The 21,929-nt window shown below is 38.8% G+C and overlaps 1 protein-coding gene across 2 annotated transcripts in view; it reads right to left on the bottom strand.

Annotated features, from left to right (window-relative positions):
• The window catches only part of LOC148873346 (Ypt/Rab-GAP domain of gyp1p superfamily protein), a 46,817-nt gene that overhangs the window by 13,790 nt on the left and 11,098 nt on the right, over positions 1 to 21,929 (bottom strand). Inside the window, exons 5-8 of one of the 2 annotated variants that reach the window (XM_088962375.1) lie at positions 18,202 to 18,345; positions 10,784 to 10,921; positions 10,561 to 10,652; positions 4,808 to 5,079 (exon numbers count right to left, since the gene is read on the bottom strand). In XM_088962375.1, coding sequence (XP_088818501.1) covers positions 4,808 to 5,079; positions 10,561 to 10,652; positions 10,784 to 10,921; positions 18,202 to 18,345 — 646 coding nt within the window. The remainder of the gene's footprint in view (positions 1 to 4,807; positions 5,080 to 10,560; positions 10,653 to 10,783; positions 10,922 to 18,201; positions 18,346 to 21,929) is intronic. The other variant, XM_088962376.1, reaches the window with a different exon arrangement.

Here is a 21,929-nt window from a genome sequence, read left to right as displayed (position 1 = left end):
CCAATGTCTTTCATATATATAAAACATTACATCTATAATATTTTATATTAAATGACATAACATGCATATAAACTTATTTTATACATTATATAATATAAAATATTACATATAATATAAATTATACATGTCGCGCTATAATATTTATATATAAAATATATAATATAATGTAAAATAACTTGTATACATTATACACAAAATGTGTAAGTTTAAATATATGTGGGCCAGGCCGGGCTTAAAGTATTAAGCCCAAGCCTGGCCCTAAAATTTGCGAGCCTGATGTGGGCCCGGGCCCGGGCCGGGCCTGAACACAACCCAGGCCCAAGCCCGGAATTTCTGGGCCGAGCTGAAATGATCACCCCTAGTTTAGCTCATCGCTAAATTTGACAAAACTGGAAGAAAAAGTGTAAGCCTGAAGAACGAGGAGAGTTAAGTTGAGGAGGAGGCACATCGACGTCTTGTGTGCAATGAAGCTAAGTTCAACACAATGTTGGGAGTTTGGAGAGGGAACAGACAATTCTTAACCAACTAAAAGGTAAGTTTATTTATTTTGGTTCTTTTGTGGTTAAGATCCCTGTTGATCTAACTCAAGTGGGGTGGCTGGTTTTGTCTAACTAGGAAGCTACTAGTTTTTAGGGAGACGAGGGAGGAAAGGAGGCTAGGTCAAAGGAAGGTAAGGAAGAGGAAGTAAGGGGGGAAGAAAGCTTTCAGAAGGGGAGGAAAGGAGGGCGGGGGAACTAGGAGGAGGTAAAACTAAGAGGTTGGAAGCAAGAGTCACTTTGAGGAAGTGAGCACAAAAGAAGAGAGCGGTGAACCAAAAGCTCGAGAAGATTTTTCAATTTTAAGTCCTAGTTGGAAGGCTTGGAGTCAATTTAGGCCAAATTAGGACCTCTGAGATCAAGGAAAGAGACAAATTAGCTCCAAAGACATGGACGAAAGCAAAAGAACCAAACAAGTTCCATCCTGTTCACGTATCAAAAGTGTTCCCATACTTTAAGTATGGATTGATTGGTGCTGGTCCTACTAATAAATTTAAGAAAGCCTGTAAGAAAAGAAGCTCAAAGGGTAAAGGTTCGAAGATGAAGAATGCAGAGATCCGGGGAGCCAAAGGTCAAGAGTCAAAAGGGGTTTAGTTGCAGCGAATGTTGGCTTTTGAGAAAGATTTAGAGCCAACGTCAGAGTTTGAGGAAAAGGAGGAAGAAGGGGGTTCGGAATAGTGAGAAGAACTTATCCGCATCACCATCAGCCGATGCAAGTGAGAAGGGGGGAAGTGGAGATTGAATGTTTTTGGTTCATAGGGATGTAAAGGTGGGCAAGAGCTTAGGTCCATTTTTTAGGGTGGAGAGGAGTTTGCTAGAAGGGCTTTTGAAGCATTTGAAAAAAAAAAAAAAAAGCAACAGGGAAGAGAGCTTGAAAAAGATTGTTGTTGGGGAAGGAGAAGGGCCATGGAATAAGGAAGGAGATGGACAGCATAGTTGTCAAGGCGTCACCTAGGCGCCCTTGGCTGGGCGCCTCGCCCAAACGCGTTGACTTTTAGCAATCAGGCCCCCGTCTAGGTGACAAAAATGACAAGGCGGGCGCCTTTTATAATATCATTTATATTGTTGTATCTTATTAATGTATGTGTTAATACATTTTATTTCCATCTTGAATATTTATCATATAAAGTTGATAACCATCTTTAGCAGCTAATTAATATGAATTTTCTCTATTAAATACTTATTATAGTAGTATTATTTTTGAAAATAATGAAATTAATATATGTAAAAGATGTTTATCTTTTAGATGTGATGATTTGCCACATTTTTAGAGGAAATTTAATGTTCTTAATAAAGAGAATTGCTGTTTTTTTAATTAACATACATGCTGAATGTTATATAAAACTAGGAAACTAGCCAAAAGTCAGATTTTTATATTATAAAATTTTTATCGCCTAGGCGGGCGACTAGGCACCCCAGTGTCGCCCAGAATCGCCTAGACGCCTTGAAAACTATGATGGACAAGACAAAATGTTTGAAGATGTTTAAGATGCGTTGTTTGGGGTGGCTTTCTGTTGAATTATGTTTTCGCTGTTTGTTTGTGTGGGTCCTATCTTAACACCTGGATGGTGATTGTAATCGGTCTTCTCTTTTTTTCTATTTTAATAATTTTTTTCATTTTACCTTTCCAAAAAACATTTTTATACATTTTAAACCACGCATAAAATAACTATATTGGCCCACAACCCACATTCTTAAGTCTTGAATCAACCATTCATTGTTCATACGATGCACACATGGAAAAAAGGAAAGAAACCGTGGAATAAGAGATGAAATTGAGTCTTTAAAGATTTTTGTAGCCCATTCAAGTTTTTTAGAAGTTAATTTCTAATTTATAAGTGTCATAGGAATAGAGTTAACTGTCTTAAAGGATAGGTGGTTTAAAGATCATTGTTAAAAGGTTCTTGGAATTTGAAAACATTAATATGCAATCACTTCAATTCTCCTTCAGCATATTTGTCAGGGGTCAAAACTTGTCCATTTAGCATGATTTAATGTCATTGATGGGTTATTGGGTTACATACTAATGAGACCAAGATGTTGTAAATTCAACAGGTTATTAGCTTACCTACCAATGAGAGCAAACTTTGTAAATCCAACACGTCTTGAGTGACCTATAACCATTTTAGTAATAAGGTGTAAATCTATAGCAGAATTGAAAGGTTTGTATTTTCTTGGTGTATCTTGAAGTGTCTTTTGATTTGTTTAGCTTTGGTAGGATTACAAATAGACATTTAGACTTGATTTAGGAGTTAAAGTTTATAATGGCAATATCCACATGAGTCATATATGGGTTTGTCTTAGTTCTAAAGCAATTAGGAGTCATTTCTGGTCTCCAAATTGAAATTAGTGTCTGCAAATGGAGATCTGGGCCTTTGTGTTTGAGTCTATATTTTATAATTTGATTCATCGTGATTTAAAGTTATACAACTTCATTTGATGAATAAATGATTGATTTAGTGAGTTCTTGCAGTATCCAGGTCTTCCTCTCTATTATATCCATATCTTCATCTAACTGACATCTCTTTGGTGTCCTCTCAAACAACACAATTAGGAGTCTAAGATTCCAAATTACTTCCTCCCCCTTCTTCACAAAATAGTATGGTATACTCTGCAAATTGCAAGTGTGCGACTAGTTTTCTGTGCATCCCAACCTTCCACCCTTTCACTATACCAGCTCTTATTAATATGCTACATGAATGGAAAAAAGGGGAAAGTGGTCTGCTTATATCAATTCTATCCTCACACGAAAGATGTCTCTCACTTCACCATTATCTAACACTGAGAAATGACAAGTTGATAGATTATAGATTATCCTATTATTCACTTCATAAACCTCCAAACTCACACCCCTTTCACAAAAGACCAATCTAGCTTATCATAAGCTTTCTCTAACTGCAACTTACAAACCTCACCTTTTGTCATAAATTAGGGACACTAGGAATGTCATAAGTTGGGTGTCTGGACATACCCCTAATCTTTGGATGCTCTCTCACCTTTTGTTAGAAATCCATGAGATTTCCTCTTGCTTGCAGCATAGTTTCAGATGGATTCGCAGATAATTAAACCATTTGGCAGATAACCAAGCAAAATCTGGGTTGGGAAGGGACAGTTTGTATGGTGCAAATACGTTGCCAAGGCCTAGTTTGGAAAGAGTGCAAAACCTTGTATTTTGTATGTATTTGTACTGTACATATTTGTATTTGTACTCCTTCCAAACTAAGCCTAATGCTCAGTTTAGAAAGAGTACAAATGCAAATATGTGCAATACAAATACATGCAAATAATACAAAATATAAGGTTCTGCACTTTACGTATTTGCATTTGTACTCCTTCCAAACTGAGCCAAAATATTTAGTGGGCAATGTTTTTGCTTTTTTTTTTTTTTTTGTTGTTGACAAGGCCTTGTGTATCTCCTCATGTACATCCCTCCCTTTCTTTTAATGAAATCAGTTATCTGCTCTCAGAAAAGTCCAACTTGCATATCAGCCCCCCTCCACCCATTCTTCTCATTTATTCCACACATTAGTTGGGACAAGGATGATAAAGGTGATGCTTATAGGCTTTCTGGGTGGGCCCTACCTTGCACAGCCAAAAGCCACAGCATGAAAGCCCTAACAAATGGGCACCTAATCTCCTGCCCATTCCTTGGTGGACAGTTGCCATCTATATTCTTCATGATTAATCAGCCAAGTTACTTTTCTTCTCCATAGAAAGCTCGCCACTAGCTTTAAAAATTGGACCCACGACCTGTCTACCATCATAGTCCCCAATAAAGTCCTTCCCTATCCACCATATCTCTTACTCTAGGACCAAGTTTGTAGACATTTGGACCGTCCACCTGAATAAGCTGTTCATGCCATATCACGCTTACCACATTAACAGCAGAAGAAATATTCTAGCCTCTCTCATAAACAGAAAATCCAATCTACAAACTACATAGCTTCAGTGTCCAATAAACCCACTTAGCAGATATCCAACTTGAAAATTCAAACATGGCTAAGAGAATAATAGTAAACCAGCATAAAATATTATTTTGTATGATCAATTGACCACAAGTCAGATGGTTAAGCACTTAAAATCATTCAAATTGCTTATCTTTTATTTGCTGGAGGCAGGTGGGACTCAAATTAATGTTTCAGACATCCCATCATGGCCTTTACATGTTTGGGGTTTTTTATTTATATTACTATTTACTACACAGAACAAAACAGTCCATTAAAGTTAAAAAATAAATAAATAAATCAAGAAAAAAAGAAATAGGGACTTACCATCTATCCTCCTTACCAGTTCCTTCAACTTAAAAACAAGGCGTTGAATTCCCGGTTGAGCAAATGTATAGTGGTCTTGCATACCATCAAGTAATTTTGATAGACACCAGTAGCAGTCAGCTTCTATGTTAGAAATTTTCTGTGCGTTTAGATCCAAGATTGACCAATTCTCCATGCTCCCTTCCAGATGTTCAGACAAGAAAACAACTAAAAATGGTGTTACAAGATCATTTATCCCCTGAACATATCCACTTGCTGGATGTCGAATGGCCCTGAAACATATCAGAAACCGACAATAATAAAGAAAACAACCTCTAATATTAGATTCTCCCAAAAGTAGGAGCAATATAGCAAGAGCAAAAACGTGTAAACTCGTGTGCACACACACATGCAAATATTGTAATTTTTCACCACGCCCAAAACAGATTAGGTTTACTCATATTCCTATGGTCCTTTGGACACACTTACCAATAACTCCATAAATACAAACAAAATGTAACGGATACAACATGAACCAGTCTAATAAGATTAATTGTCCAAGCTATCCTGGAATCAGTGTTTTAAAAGTGCAAGAAGTATTTTGTGCCCAAGGCACAAGGTGAGGTACGCGCCTTTTCAAAGCAAGGTGCAGAAATGCAAAAAAAAAAAATACTAAAAATATTAAAAACAAAATTAATTAAAAATATAAAGGTAAAATTTAAAACAAATGTTTTAAAAAACCTATTGTTTCAAATTAAAATATGAACATAACATGTAAAACATATTCAAAATGAATCTTTTAAAAATAAAATCAAACATAACATATAAAACGTATTCATGCATGTAAAACTCTCAATTTCTTCATTTTTTTACCCAATTGCATTACTTCAAATAACTAATGTGGTGTTAAACATTTTGCATTCCTGGTTTTACAAGCTGCCTTTGTACCAAAACCCATCGAGGCAAACCCAAATAAGTCCATGTTAAAGTCTTAAATTCTTAAGACCTACAAAAAAAATGATTTTATAATTTTAATTACCTTTTAAAAATATCTTCTATTAGGATGAATGAATGAACAATATTAGCAAATATGGGGTTCTTGGAGCTTCTTCAAAAACAATTGCAGGAATTCTGTTACATTTCTTATGGACTTTTTATGGCTTTCTTCACCTTTTTGTTAGGCCCAATCCCAAATAAGCCTCCTCTCAGTCTGGCAAAAACACTAGAAACCTGAAATAGCTGAATGATTTTTATGCCTTCTAAGCCATCTAACTACATTTGGAAACTTTTTAAGCTCCTTTAAGTCTTCAAAACCAGCATTTATCCTTTCCAACTCCAAGATCACATTTTTCTCAAACATCTTGAAACCCCCTCACCACCCTATCTATCAGCATTCCTTACAGCTCCTACCAATTTCAGCCTATTTTGAGCCTTCTCAACACCAACATTAAAGCCAAACATTTCAAGAACCAAATTATCTTTCTCCCTAAGCCCTTCGTGCACTCTTTGCCGCCAATGTTTGTCTAATGAGCCCCCAAAATAAAGAAAAGGAAAAAAGAATAAACAGAAAAAAAAAAATAATGTAAATATGTTTTTGAGTTTGCTTTTGTAGTTGGAACCCCAAATAGTTGTCTTGGGAAGCTTGGTTGCAACTTGGTTCCAGGAATATTTTCATCATTTTAATAATTCAGATTCTAGTCAGGGATAGTTGGGTGCACATTTGTTGGGCTATGATCTCTTGGTAGTTTTTGAAAGAAAAAAAAAAAGTTATCTTCTGAGATATTGTTTTAAGTTAGTTTTGTTCTTAAGGAGTTGTTTGTGAAAGAAGATCATTCTAGGGGTTTGTGTAAATATATTTGTTGGCTTTTCCAACAAGCCATTGAATCTTGTGGGGATCTTTTCCGTTCTTTCTGTCTTATTTGAACTGTAACTCAGCCCTAGATAGGGTTTTCAAGTATTAGGAGTTTGGGTTTTTAGGAATCGACCCAATTGGCGCCTTCCAATCCCTCCATTGATGCATGTCCACATGAGAAGCCAGCTTGATGCCATTATTACTGTAGCAAACTATTCCAAGAGTAGTTCTACTTTATATTCAGATCTGAAATCCCTAAGAATCCAACTTATTTTTGTGTTTCAGCTTGGTATTGTTGTGCTTATTGATGTACACTAGAAGTGCTGCATAGATCTTCCTTTTCTATCCACATCATTATCATACTTCCCCCTTACCATTGTTTCCAAATTGATGAATCTCTGAATTGTGTGAATTTTATCTAGTTTAACCTCTTTGACTTGATCAATCTTGACCCATTGACCAAAATTTTGTGTTCACAATCTTCAAAATCTTCTTAAAGGTTTTGTTCTGTACCTTCTCTTCCTTCTATACATTTGAGCAACCACATTATCCTACCTCTCATCCTTGGCACCCTTCTCCCACACTTCTTCCTTCTCAAAACTTGCACCTCCCCCTGTCTCCTCGGTCAAAACCCTAATCAGTGTCACCTTTAGATCAACTTCTTCAACCCTAACCCCACCCCCAACTCCTCACCATCATCCAAACTCACCCACCCTCCCCCACACTCGAGGACTTGATTACAACCTCCCCCTTCTTTATCTTCAACTCCATCCTTATTCACCCCCCCCAATAAATAATTGCAAACTCCTCTTTGATCTCAAATCTCTCACCAATTTCCCTATTCTTCATCTTTGAAGCAATATGCTCTTAACAAGTTCCCCCTTCTATTTTCAGTTTCAAAATGACATACCTCCACTTGAAAGTTTGAAAATCTTACCATTGACCCAGAAATGCCAACCCTACTCCTATCCTTCATGCCACCAATCTCAGCCAAGACTTCTCCTTGTTTGACATCAGCCTCATATTTTCTCTCCAAATTCTCCCCAACAACCTGAACATTGATCCCTAATGAACCTTTCTCAAGCCCCTCCATAGGCTTATCAATTGTGGCATTCAAACCCTAAACCACGAAAACATCCAACTTATGAAGCTCCGCAATGGCGTCAACATAGTGTTCTTTGTTCTCTTTCATCCCACTGCTCACATCTACCCTAGAAACATCCTTGTCCTGGGCATTTTCCTTCCTTCAACTTGTACGTGATTTAGAACTTACTAAACTTGTTCTTCTTAGTATCACCACATTCCACTTCCTCCTTCCCCTTGTACTTAATCATTACCTACAACCATTCTACCTCCTTTGAATCATGCTTGGAGTTTATGTAAGCAACCATCAACAATCTACTTCCACCTTCAAATGCATCTCAATTCTTCAAGAAAATCCCTCTCTACACCCAAATCCTACTACTTTTTGAGAAAAATTCGATATCCTGCTCTTTTTAACCGGACCCAACCAAAACTCTATATTATAAGTTGAGTTGGCCCAACCCCACTTAATATCTTCACTTGGCCTACCTTCTCACAACCTTTCAACTCCCTCGAACTAACCTTATTCCCCCATGTTCCTTGGACCGACCACGCATCTCAACATCATTAAAATTTTCAATTCCTAAACTACCCTTATTTTCAACCTCTAAACTGCCAACCAACCCCTAACCTTTTGTCCCCTTCACTTTCAACTCATGACTATTCATCCCTGGTGTGGACAAAAATAGAAGTTATATGCAACACTTCAAGTATACAGCAATAAGCACAAAAATATCAATCTGAAAACAACAAAAGAAGTTGGATTCTTAGGAATTGCAGACTTGAACCTAAAGTAGAACTCCTCCTGGAACAGTTCCGCTATAGTAACAATGGCATCAAGCTAGCCTCTCGTGCAGACACACAATGATAGAGGGACTAGAAGGTGCCAAAATGGGTCGACTCCTCAAAATCCAAGCTCCCAATACTTGAAAACCCTAGCTAGGGATGAGTTACAGCTCAAACAAGAAAGAAAACCAAAAAAGATCCCCACAAAAAAAATCCCCTTCTCTTTTCTAAGACTCAATGGCTTGCTGGAGAAGCCAACTAAAATATTTACACATAAGCCCCTAGAATGTTCCCCTTCACAACATGAACAAAACTAATTCCAAACAAACCCCAAAAAATAACTTTTGTTACAAAAAGACCCAAGAGACTAAAACCCAACAGATGTGCACCCAACTGCCCCTGACTAGAATCCAAATTATGAAAATCACGAAAATACCCCTGGACCCAAACTGTCAAGAAAGCTACCCAAAAACAATAATTTAGGATCCTACTACAAAAAACATACAAATTCCAAATATATTCACATTTTGCTCTTTTTCCTTCTTTGTTTTTTATTCTTCCCTCTTTTTTTGGGTTCATCATTTCCACCAGGTTAAAAAGAGCTCAACCCTGTGCAGCTGTGCAAGAAACAATTTTAGACGGCCTTGCACATGTCTCCATCCAACTTCATAAACTCTTCTACACTAAACCAAAAGTTATCAATTGTTGGTTTCCCTTTCCACTTGACCAAGAACCTAATATAGGCCCCATTTTGAGTGTTGGTGATTCGAACATCTTCTACATCTACTTGTTCAAAACTTCAAATTCAATAATTCATTAAAATTATTGGCCCTTGGTGCCTATCCTTGGTCAACCACTGTTGTTGGTTCTAGGCCTCCATGATAATCAAAGAGGTTTGCTACATTAAAATTGGGTGAAATGGACAAACTAGCAAATAGTTCAATTTCATATGCATTGTCCACAAACTGTCTCAACACTTGGCCACATGGGCTAATCTTTTTTTGCTTCAACTTGTGGTAAGTCCCAATAGGAAACCTCTTAGGGAGAATACATAACCTATTGCCCATGAGTAACACCCTCAAAGACCCTGACAGAATACATAACCTATTGCCCGTGAACAAGTAACTATCATTTCACATAAACTTGGCTCGAATATCCTTGTCACCTACTACATAGCTTCGACAAATAGGGCCAAACTAAGGGTCATCTTTGTAATGCTCTTTGATGGAGCCAAATCCCAACAACATTTGTAGACATTGTGGTCACTGAGTAAACTTTTCTACTAAGTGCATCGGCTACCTAGTTTTTCTGTCCAACCTTATGCTTCAAAACAAAATTATAGTCTTGTAGAAAATCAACCCATTTAGCATGTCTTCCCTTATCTTCTACTGGGAGTTAAGGTGTTTCAATGCTTCATGATCCAAATACAACACAAACTCCTGTTGAATAAGGTAATGCCTCCAAAGCTTCAAGGCATGTACAATGGCAAAAAACTCAACAATTCCGATAGGCAGCCCACCACTAGATTTGAAATTTGTATAGCCCCCACCTAGTCCTTCTCTAACATCATGTAGTCTCTCATATTCTATATCCACAGAATAACTAAAAACAGAAGAAAAAAATGAATGATGAAAATAATTAGAGAATAGAGAAGAAAAATTAATTGGAAGGATAAGTTTGCAATAGAAAGAAAGGTTTGGCCAAAACGAGGAAGAAAAGAATAAATTTTGAGCTACCAAAAACAGAATAAAATTTCAGACAAATGACAAATTCATCCAATACTAAGAAAACATCAAAGAATACCTGTTGAAAGGATAAATTAGAGTCTATTGGAGTTAGCACCTTCAAGTTTGGAGTCAGCACCAAATCATAAAGTTTTAAGAACAATTGAAGTTTCACTCGTTCATTCACTAAAATGAACCAATACGTGGAGTGTTTATCAACCGATTCAATGTATCCTTATTTGTGCTTCGATTGTGAATCACAAAGTGAATATGGCTCAACCATGTATAAAAAAATGAAAAAATAGAAAAGATTAAGCATGAAATCCAACCATGTATAGAGGACACGTTCTAGAGATTTCTGAACCTCTGCTTGTTGAAAGAAAGTGACATCAGGTACAGTCCTCGGACAATCAACAGCAATCTGATGCAGCATAAACACGCAACAGAGGAGAAAACAAAAAATACTTGGTTAATAATTTAATATGATCTTCAAGAATCACAGAAATAATTGAGAGAGATTAGAATGGCATTCAGTCAAGCACCATGAGTTACCTGCCTAAGCATGTTTATTTCTTCATCCGAACGTTCCGTATCAGGAATATCATAATACTGGGAAACACATTCTAGGTACTCAAGCCGCTTTCTTGCAAGAACACTATCCCTTCTATCTGAATTAGGTGGTGCATATCCCTGTTGTCAGTTCATATTTAAATTTCAAACAAGCAAGAATATTGTTGAACGAGAAAAGTAAAATTCAAGAAAGTGAGGTTAGGTATGTTCTAGAATCCAGATCAGAGGGTACAACTTTGATGTTTTTACTTGGCCAGTGTTTTGAAAACCAAAATGGATGTCAATCTGGAAAGCCAAGTGCCTTCAAGTTAGCCCATTTTAACTGGCAGTTTTACCAATCCAAACCATTGCACCAGCTAAAAACCACTGATCCAGCAACCTGTCCAATTTCTGATTTTTACAAGGTTCAACTGTTTGTTCCAGTTCAGTTTTTCAAAGGAGTTAATTAGATTCATGCAATACATGGTGGTTATTGTCATTATAACCTTAATCCAGGCAAACCACTGATTTACAACCATGCAATACATGGTGGTTCTTTTTTCATACATATATACACACACACACACACCAAATGATACAGTCATACCAAATGACATCCCACATTTTTGTTGTCAAAGGTGGATGTTTCTTTGATTGGAAACAGTAACTTTTAATTAGTAATTAAAATTGTTACAACAGTCAAAAACACCCAAGATAAAGGGTGCTGAAACCAAAATTATAAAGAACACCAAAAGAGCTCCCCCCTGTTTGTCCCTTGTTTAGCTAAACCGTCGGTCATCCCATTGGCTATTCTTCTAATCCATTTGAATCTGAAACCGACCTCTCTTGCTAGAAAAATTATCTCCCTCATGAGTCATGACCTACCAGAGGGTCCACACCCACAGATTCCTTGATTGCATCCACACTATCACTAGCTTAGAGTCACCCTCCACTTCTATCTGCTGGAATCCCAACTGTATGGCCAATCTCAATCCTTGGAGGGCCAAATCTTCAGCTCTGGGCGAGTCTCCCACCCCCTAATGGACCAGAATAAAGAGCCACCACCTTTCCTTCTCCATCTCTAAAAGCTCCCACCCCATTATCAAATGGTCCCGGTTTGCCAAACAAACTCCCATAAAGTAAACCTTATTCTTTGAAGTATTGATAGAGCCCAACTCTCCTGAACCACAGCCTTGAAAGTTGGGGAATTTGCTACTTTTTTATCAGTGAATTTGCTACTATATTCCACCCAATGTTTTAAAAGGCGGAGACATGACGTGCGTTCCACTACCTAGAGGCGTGAGGTGTAGTTCAGAACGCAAGAGGCGTAAGCCTCCCCGAACACAAGGAAGCGTAAGCCTCCTTAAGAAGAGGGGGTTAGGAGGAGGATGAAGAGGAAGGAGGGATCTCATTTTTTTATTTTTAATAAAAAATTTTAATAAAAATCTTTTATATTAAGAAGAATAAAGATGCATAACATTAGTTGAAAGGCGAAGCCCCCCAGCCGAAGGGGCAGGAAGCAAACCACTTTCTTTCCCCTTATCTTTTCTTCCCTTCCCTTTCCTTTTCTTTTTCTTTCCTTTTCTCTTTTTTTCTTCTCTTTCTTTTTCTTTCCTTTCCCTTTCTTTTCCTTTCCTTTCCTTCCCTTTTTTTTCTAACTTTTTATATAAGATGTGCATGAGGCATATGCCTCTTGCACCTGAGGTGTACACCCCAGAGGTGTCAGTGCCTCACCTGGAGGCGCCTCCAGGCGTACGCCTCCCACGCCTTTTAAAACACTGGTTCCACCCCCTAATACACTAAAAACTCCTTGAACAGCTCACTTGTTTGTACCCAATGTGCTATTTTGATGGTGATGCTTTCAATTAATTCCTCCTCAGACTTTGTTAAACCTTGGAAAATACAATTGTTTCTTTCTTCCCAAACAATCCACACTATTGCTTCTCTAGTGGCTTTGCACATAACCCTTCCTCTTCTTTAGCCATCTAAAGAATCTTACATCAAACAAAAATGCCACAAAAGAGGAGATGACCACCTGCAACCAAAGAGAGAGGAAATCCAATCCCAAATACATGAAACCAATTATCAAGAGATAGGCAGAAATTTCACCTTCTTCTTTGAAACACATACATATTAACCCTATTAAGAACCACTTCCCAACAAAAAGCCCTGATCTTTGGGGGCACTAGATTACACCACACTTCTCTAGCTGGAAAAGACACCTGATTAGGAGAGTGGAGGATGGCAGTTAAAAAAAAGCACACAAGAAAATGCCAGAAGGAGAGGCCATCCAAACATGGCTATCTAGACAACATTGGTCCAAGAAACCAGTACTCAAAAGAGGGGGAAATTTTCATAAACAGCCCTATTTCATCTTCCCTAAGCCTCCTAAGACCCAAATCCCAAGAGTCCCCATCACCATGAATTGAGCAAATGGATTTCAATTTGTGCAAAGAAAGAGAGTACAGAGAAGGAAATCTATCCACGAGAGAGGTTTTCCCAAGCCAAATATCTTCCTAGAAGAGCCCCTTATTAACGGGAACAGAAAACATACCTTATGAAAGGAAGAAAAGGGATAGGATACTATGAATACCTTTCCACAGAGAAAAGCGTGAAGCCCTAGGGTCAAACCCAGTAACCTAGCTGGCCAACCATTTGTTCCCTTACCATAAATGCTAACTTTTTTTATAAGTAAATATAAAAATTTTCATCAAAAGAAAAAGAAGTACAATCTGGTTAGGTGTTAAGGCAACACCTATAAACATAACAAAAAAAGGAGAAAAACCAAATGAAAGCGTATCACCCAAGATACACATTTGAACCCCAAAAGCTCCCCAAGACTGTCCCCTAGGTCCTGTTTATTTACTTGCTCAAATTCTGGTAAGACTAGGACACAATCTGACACAGATTTGCCAATAGCCGCCACAATCCTGTCCATGTTCCAGGATTTATCCTCAAACAATCTTCTATTTCTTTCTTTCCAAATATTCTAGCAGATGGAAAAGGGCAGACAGCTCCAAATTAACATGGCTCTCTTGCTACCTCTGAGCTTTGGCCAAGATGAGAAGATATCGAAGGACACCTTGGCAACAAGGCTGCAAACAAACTCCATATAAACCCAGAGATTCTTCAAGAAATAAATAAGTGGCTGACCGTCTCTTCATGTTTTCTGCACATGTAACACATATAGGCCATACTGAACCCTCTGTTCTTTAAATGATCCACTGTCCATCGCAACTAGCCATGCAAAAGCTTCCAGCCTAGGAGGAATCGGATTGCCCCATACCCCTTCAATCTGATTTGAACCCAATTGGTCCCTGCACAGTGCTAAGTAAAATGATTTAACAGAAAATTTCCCATTTAAACACTCCTTCCACCACAACTCATCCCATGAATAGTCTGAAATTCTTACACTTTCCAGCTTATCCAATAATACAATACACTCTTCAATCTCCCTGTCAACGATAAATGCAACGATCACCTTGCGCCACCTATCCTGTTCAATAGCACAAAGCAAGGATGAAAATATCGGTACACCCTGATACCCAATATTTTTTTAACTTTTTTATTTTATAAGCATTAAAGAGAATGCCAAGGATCACCCCAAAGTTTTAAATCTTTTCAAAATTATTTGTATCAGTGTATCCATGCATATTTGGGTGTCCCAATACGAATACATTACACCTGATACTTTGATCCTTGTCACAAAGGGTCTATTGTGTCGATATTTTGATCTTTGTTACAAAGAGCCAGCACAACCCAAGCTCAAGCTTAGATTGGACCAAGCCAGCCTCAATTTCACCAACACAAATTCCTCCTAGTACTGCATCCGATTTCCACTGAAGTTTTGTATACCAATTTGAGAAAATAATCCTTGATGTTCATAGGGTTACATGTGCTTCTTTAATAAGCCCCCCCCCCCCAAACACAAAGAGCCATAAGCCTCCTTAAGAGGTGGGGATGAGGAGGAAGAAGAGGAAGGAGGATCTCATCTTTCTCTCACTCTTTTTTCTTTGAATAAAGATCTTTTATATTAAGAAGAACGAAGATGTGTATAATACTAATTGAAAGGGGGTCTTGTCAAAGTGAAGGCAGGCGGGTGAAGCAAGCAAGCCCATTCTCTTTCTTTCCCTTCCCTTTTCTTTTCTTTCTTTTTCTTTCCCTTCCCTTTTCTTTTCTTTCTTTTTCTTCTCTTTCTTTCTTTTTCTTTCCCTTCCCTTTTCTTTTCTTTTCTTTCTTTTTCTTCTCTTTCTTTCTATTTCTTTCCCTTCCCTTTCTTTTCCTTTCCCTTCCTTTCATTTCTTTTTTCCTTTTTTGTCCTTTTCTATGAGTGTGTCAGAGTTGAGACACATGAAGCATATGCCTCTAGGTACACCTCATGCAAAAGGCGTATGAGGTGTATGCCTCAGGGCATTTTGGGAGCACCTCACCTGGAGATGCGCCTCTAGGCATGCACCTCCTACACCTTTTACAACACTGATTACATCCACTTGGAAAGAGGTATTAAATTTTCCTTCCACTTTTTTTTATAAGTAGAAGTTAATTAAATAAAAAAATCTGAAGTACAACATTGCAGCAATCCTAACAAGATGCAGCCTCAAGATTCAAACAAAAAATTACAATTATGCCCAAAAAGCAGTCCCTGTTCACTCCCTGTTTAGTTAAACCATCAGCAATCTGTACCCCTTGCATCACAGCTTGAAATTTGGCACAAACAGAATCATCTATCCTTACTGGCCTCAAAAACAAGGCAACCGTATGACCATCTTTATCTCTAAATACCCCCCCACCTGAAGGTCAAGGTCCTGGATTACCTTGACAGCTCCCATCAAAATTCAGTTTCAAAAAATCTTCCTCTGGCGGTCTCTGAACTGAAAGGTTTTTGACCTTTTCTTTGAGCTTTTAGCCATACCTTTCCCGTTTCTCCAAATGTCACTAAAAGAGAAAGAGAAGGCATCAGTAGTTTTAGCCCACTGTACAGCCCAGTACCTAATGTATTCCCATAGCTCAGCTTTATCCCATTCCTCTCCTCCCATAATGTCCAAATCACTGCAGCTCTGGTACACCTCCCAAGTTTTTTTATTTTTTTTATCAGTAAAAAGATAGCACAACTCCAGAGTATTCTTCCTCTTTTTAGGCCACACAAAGGTGGCCAGGTCAAATAAACTACTCTCTGTCTTTTCCTTGTAAAGAGATTTGGTCTAAACCCATTCCTCCTTGTAAAATCCCTATTCGATTCTAGGTTAAAGTAGAGAAGAAGAAGAAGAGAAAGAAGAAGAAGAAGAAAAAGAAGAAGAAGAGAAGAAGAAAGGTTCGGCCAGATTAGGAAAAATCAGTCCACCTCTAGCCGACCCACTTGTATTTATCTCCAATAACATAGTTACAAGAAAATACCATGTTGTCCCTCATAAGTGATGGGACACATAACTTAAACTTAAATAAAATGGACCTTTCACTCTCAAATAGATAAACCCAAATGACCAAAATACCCCTGATTTGTGTATTCTAACACTCCCCCTCAAGTTGGAGAGTATATATCATACAGTCCCAACTTGTCACAAATATAATCTACTCTGCCCCGAGACAATCCCTTTGGTAAAGAGATCTGCCCACTGATTTCCTGAGCTCACATGAGATGTGGTTATCCCTCCACTTTTCACTTTCTCTCTCACAAAGTGACAATCAACCTCAATATGTTTGGTTCTCTCATGGAAGACTGGGTTGGAAGAGATGTGAACAGCAGCTTGGTTATCACAGTATAGTCTCATGGGTTTGTCAACCGAGAACCTCATCTCTTGTAGCAAGTTCTTCAACTATACTAGTTCACATGTGGTATGAGCCATAGCCCTGTACTCAACTTTCGCACTACTCCTAGCCACCACTGTTTGTTTCTTGCTCTTCCAAGTTACAGATTGCCACCAAGGAAAGTACAATACCCTATGGTTGATCTCCTGTCTGATATAGAACTAGCCCAATCGGCATCTGTATACCCTACTATTTCAAGTCCCTCCACTTTGGTATAGCAAACCACGACCTGGAGCACCCTTCAGGTACCTAACAATCCTTAGAACTGCTTCCCAATGAGAAATCCGAGGATGTTGCATAAACTGACTCACCATACTCACAGCAAATGATATATCTGGTCGGGTAATAGTTAGATAATTCAACTTTCCCACCAACCTCCTGTATCTTCTAGGATCATCAAACTCTTCACCTGCATCAACACTCAATTTGACATTAAGTTCCATACGAGTCTCTGCTGGTTTAGCACCTAATAGTCTTGTTTCTTCAAGTAGGTCAAGAACATATTTTCTTTTACATAAGTTAATTTCATGCCTTGGCCTTGCAACTTCTATTCCCAGGAAGTATTTCAGCTTACCCAAATCTTTCGTATTGAAGTGGTCCTATAGGAATTTCTTCAGCCTGTCAATCTCGTTACTGTCACTCCCAGTTATGACAATATCATCCCCATACACCACTAGCAAGATTTTCCCATCTTTTGAGTCATGTCTAACCACAGAATGGTCTACCTGACACTGTTTCATCCCAAATGCTTTCACTACTTCACTGAACCTCCCAAACCATGCGCGTGGAGATTGTTTCAGTGCATAAATTGCCTTTTTGAGTCTACAAACCTTACCAACCTCCCCCTGAGCAACAAACCCTGGCGGTTGCTCCATATACACTTCCTCAATGAGATCACCATGTAGGAAAGCATTTTTTATGTCCAATTGCACAAGAGGCCAATTATACATAGCAGCTAATGAAATCAACACCCGAACTGAACCAATTTTAGCCACAAGAGAAAATGTCTCCATATAGTCCACACCATACAGGTGAGAATAGCCCTTGGCCGCTAACCTGGCCTTCAATCGCTCTACACTACCATCTGGAAGATACTTCACTGTGTAGACCCACTTACACCCAACAGCATGTCTACCAGAAGGAAGAGCAGTTTCAAGGAGATGTCGATTTTTCCGTTCAACTACACCGTTCTGTTGTGGGGTGTAGGCACAAGAAGTTTGATGAATTATCCCATGGTGCTCTAAGTATTGCTGAAATGGTATTGAGGTGTACTCTTTGGCATTATCGGAGCGAAGAATTTTAATATGAACACCAAATTGGGTACGTATTTCAACATAAAATTTTTGAAAAATAGAAAACACTTCACTGCGATCTTTCATAAGATAAATCCATGTCATCCTTGAAAAGTCATCAACAAAAATCACAAAATACTTATTACCATTGTATGGCATCACTTTGATAGGACCCCAGACATCAGAATGAACTAAAGAAAAAGGACTCAAGACACGACTATCAACTCTTAGACTAAAAGAGACTCTATGATGTTTCCCAAGCTGACATGACTCACAATCCAAAGATAAAAGATGACTCAAAGAAGGAACCATCAACTTCAGAACCTTGAGAGAAGGATGACCAAGTCTGCAGTGCCATTGAAGAGGAGTAAGAGAAGACTGAAAAGCTACTGGAGGACCACCACCATCAAGGTAATACAATCCACCTGCCTCATGCCCTCCACCAATCTTCATCCCCGTCTTGAGATCCTGAAACACACAAGAAGAGGGATAAAAAGTTATGGAATAATTAAGTAACTTGGTTAATCTACTAACAGACATAAGGTTAAAAGGGAACTTGGGAACATATAAAACAGATGATAAAGACAAGGAGGAGAGATCAACATCACCAACACCACAAATGGGAGATGTAGAACCATTAGCAAGAGTAACTGTTTGAGATGCGGAGGACCGAAAAAGAGAAGAAAATACATTAGGAGTCCCAGACATATGGTCCGAGGCTCTGGAGTCAATGATCCAGGGTGAAGGGTTGGAAGCCAAGCAAGCCATACCTGAATGGGCAAGGGTAGCTGTATTCTGTTGAGATGTCTGAAGGAACTACTCATATACTGCACGGGGTACACTCACCATCTCCTTCCCAGAAGCACCAGTAGATGTGGAGGGAATCGGGTCAGTTTGCTGACTTTCAGTAATTGCACCACTACCCTTAGTCACAGCATGGTTAGCCCAAGTGTTGGGTGGACCATGTAAGTCATAGCAGAAATTAACCGTGTGCCCCTCTAATCCACAGTGTGTATACTTCCTAGGGGCATTACTTCTTCCTTTACCACGACCTCCCCCTGAGTCCCGACCTCCACTCCAACCACCAGCACGGTTAAACATGGGACCACCACAGTTACCTAGAAGGCCACGACCACCACCACCACCTCTATTTCCACGGCCTCCCCCTCTAGTCACCACAAAACCAGATCTGTCTGAGAGAGAAGAATGTTCTATAGACTCAATAGATGTCCTCCTGAGACGGGCAAAAACTTCTTCAAGTGAGGGAAGAGCAGACCCCCCCCCAATATTTGTGCACGAACAGGATCATATTTAGCCTTCAAACCCACCAAAAACCTTGTCACATCAAGTTGCTCACGCTGTTGTTGTTGAATCTGAACATCCTGTGTCAGAGGATGATACACATTGAGCTCATTTCGGATATTCCTCAGACTTGCATAGTATTCCTCCAAACTTTGACTGCCTTGCTTCAGATAAAAGTACTCTTGGTACAACTAATACACCCTAGTTGTATTGTCTTGTCCAGAGTACAGTTTCTTAGCATGATCCCAGATTTCTCTAGTTGTATCTAGGAACATAAAGTTCACGCTAATTTTTTGTTCCATGCTATTCCACAACCATGTCATTATTTCTGCATCTTCCTGTTCCCAATCACTAAACCCCAGAGAATCAGAGGGAGGATTTCTCCTCTCTCACATGTTTTACTTTTCTCTTGGCCTTTAAAAACACCTCCACAGATTTTGCCCACAGTACATAATTCTCACCATTCAACTTAATAGATGTCATTTGAACATTTAGGTAATCTGGAGGAATCATAACGCCTGTTTTATTGTCATTCCCATCTCCAATCGATGCCATCTTAACTAATTCACCTTCAAATATTTAGCACAACTTCACGCACTTCCACAAAACTTATCTCACTCTCAACACCACCAACTTCTTCAAATACACATTGCACATCAAATACAAAAACTGAAATCACTCAGTCATTAAATCAAACACCTGTACTGCACACTGCAGAACCATTCACACACCAAATACAAGGGCTGAAGTCACTCAGCCATTAAACCAAAACAGAAATCAGCATAAACACCACCACACGACACAAGGTTTCACTTTCAACTATTCAAAATCACCCACACACCATTCAACACAATACAACCGCAACCACACCACTGCTGTCGTGAACTTCAGCAGTCGAAAAACTCTACTTTCAGCACACATATGAGGTAAAAACAGAGAAGAACAAGACTGATATGCATACTAATCACTTCAAACCTCCACAAAAAAAATATTTTGAACCAAAACACAGCATTTACAGTCCACTATTTGGGCAAAAAACAGAATTGCTCATACCTGTCCACAAACAGCCCTCTTCGTATCACAGAATAGAGGGCATCTAGTACACAACCTCAACGACCACCACCACAGTAACTGGAGGCATACTCACCTCCAAAACCACAAAACGACCACTCCTTTTTGGCCTCTTGTCGAGCTTCCACTCAGGCTAGAAGAAAATCGAAGAAAGCTGAAACAGTTGGCGGCAAACCCAGGAAGAAGACAAACAGTGAGGAAAGAAAAAAAAAAGGGAAAAGAGAACTAGGTTTTATTGCTCTGATACCATGTGAAATCCCTATTCGATTCTAGGTTAAAGTAGAAAAGAAGAAGACGAGAAAGAAGAAAAAGGGTTCGGCCAGATTAGGAAAAATCAGTCCACCTCTAGCCAACCCACTTGTATTTATCTCCAATAACATAGTTACAAGAAAAGACCATATTGTCCCTCATAAGTGATGGGACACATAACTTAAACTTAAATAAAATAGACTTTTCACTCTCAAATATATAAACCCAAATGACCAAAATACCCCTGGTTTGTGTATTCTAACACTCCTAAAGTACGAGCTCTTTGTTGGTAGGCCTCTCTTGAGAAACTAAACAGTTTGGACAACCTGCAAACAAGAAGACCTTGTCTCAGTATCTCCCCCAATTGGAGTATCCTCTACAAAGCAAATGGAGAAAGTTGTTACCATTTAATACTATCATGTCATTTTGTTGTAGGCCTCTGGGAAAGACTTTTTAGTCTTTTTGGGTGCAGGTGGACAATGCCAATGTAGATTAGCAATCTACAACCTTCAAGTGGCCTAAGAAAAGAGGTAGAGCCTTGTGGAGATGTGCTAGGGCTGTCTGGGGGAGGAAAGAAATTACAGAATTTTTTATGAGAAGGAAAGGAATGAGGTCAATGTTTAGGAATGTTTAATTAATAGAGCCATCAACTAGGTGAAGACTTTGGAACTTTTTTCTCTGTTCTCTTTCAATGATTTATGGAGAAATTGGGAAGTGGAGTGGCTGCCAAAAGTTCTAGTGCGAGAAGTAAACCGTCAATAGAATGGAAACCTCCTGGAGAGGGTATTCATTAAGCGAATAAGCTCAACTTTGATGGTAGCAGTTTAGGCAATCCGGGACCTTCTGGTATTGGGAGAGTGCTTAGAAATGCAGAGGGGTTAAGTATCACTTTATATTCTGGCCCTATAGGAGTAGGGGGTTCAGTTATTGCAGAAACTCAAGCAGTGCTACAAGGAGCTGAGTTTGCCAAAGAACTGAGTTGTGAACAACTTTTAATCAAAGGTGATTCCAAGCTGGTGATCTAGTGGTTAAAAGAACCAGAAACAGCAGCCTGGTCCTATAAGGGGGTTTTACGAAGATTCAGATGGCTAACTACAAACATGTCAGTCCAATTCCAATGGGAAAGAAGATCAGTAAATAGCAGACTCACTAGCTAAACAAAGGGTGCATAGGAGTTAGATGTTTTGGGCTAAACTGTAATTCTTTGCTTTGATTTGAGGCTGCATCTCATGCCTCTTTTTGGGAACTTTTTTTGGAAAAAGGTAACGTAATATTTATTGAATCAAAAGCTACACAAACAAGCTGAGATCAGTCCCAGAAAGGCCGACTGAACAAATCAGCAATTACATATTCCACCAAGAACTGGAATGAAAAACAACAGACAAATTACAATTTCTGAACTCTTCAAAGACTGACACCCAAGAGATTAA

This window comes from Nelumbo lutea, chromosome 1 (assembly GCF_056320005.1).
Source record: "Nelumbo lutea isolate HS-2025 chromosome 1, American lotus-T2T, whole genome shotgun sequence".
Taxonomy (NCBI): domain Eukaryota; kingdom Viridiplantae; phylum Streptophyta; class Magnoliopsida; order Proteales; family Nelumbonaceae; genus Nelumbo; species Nelumbo lutea.
The sequence above is the reverse complement of the archived record's forward strand: the minus strand, read 5'-3'. Positions and strand labels throughout refer to the sequence as shown.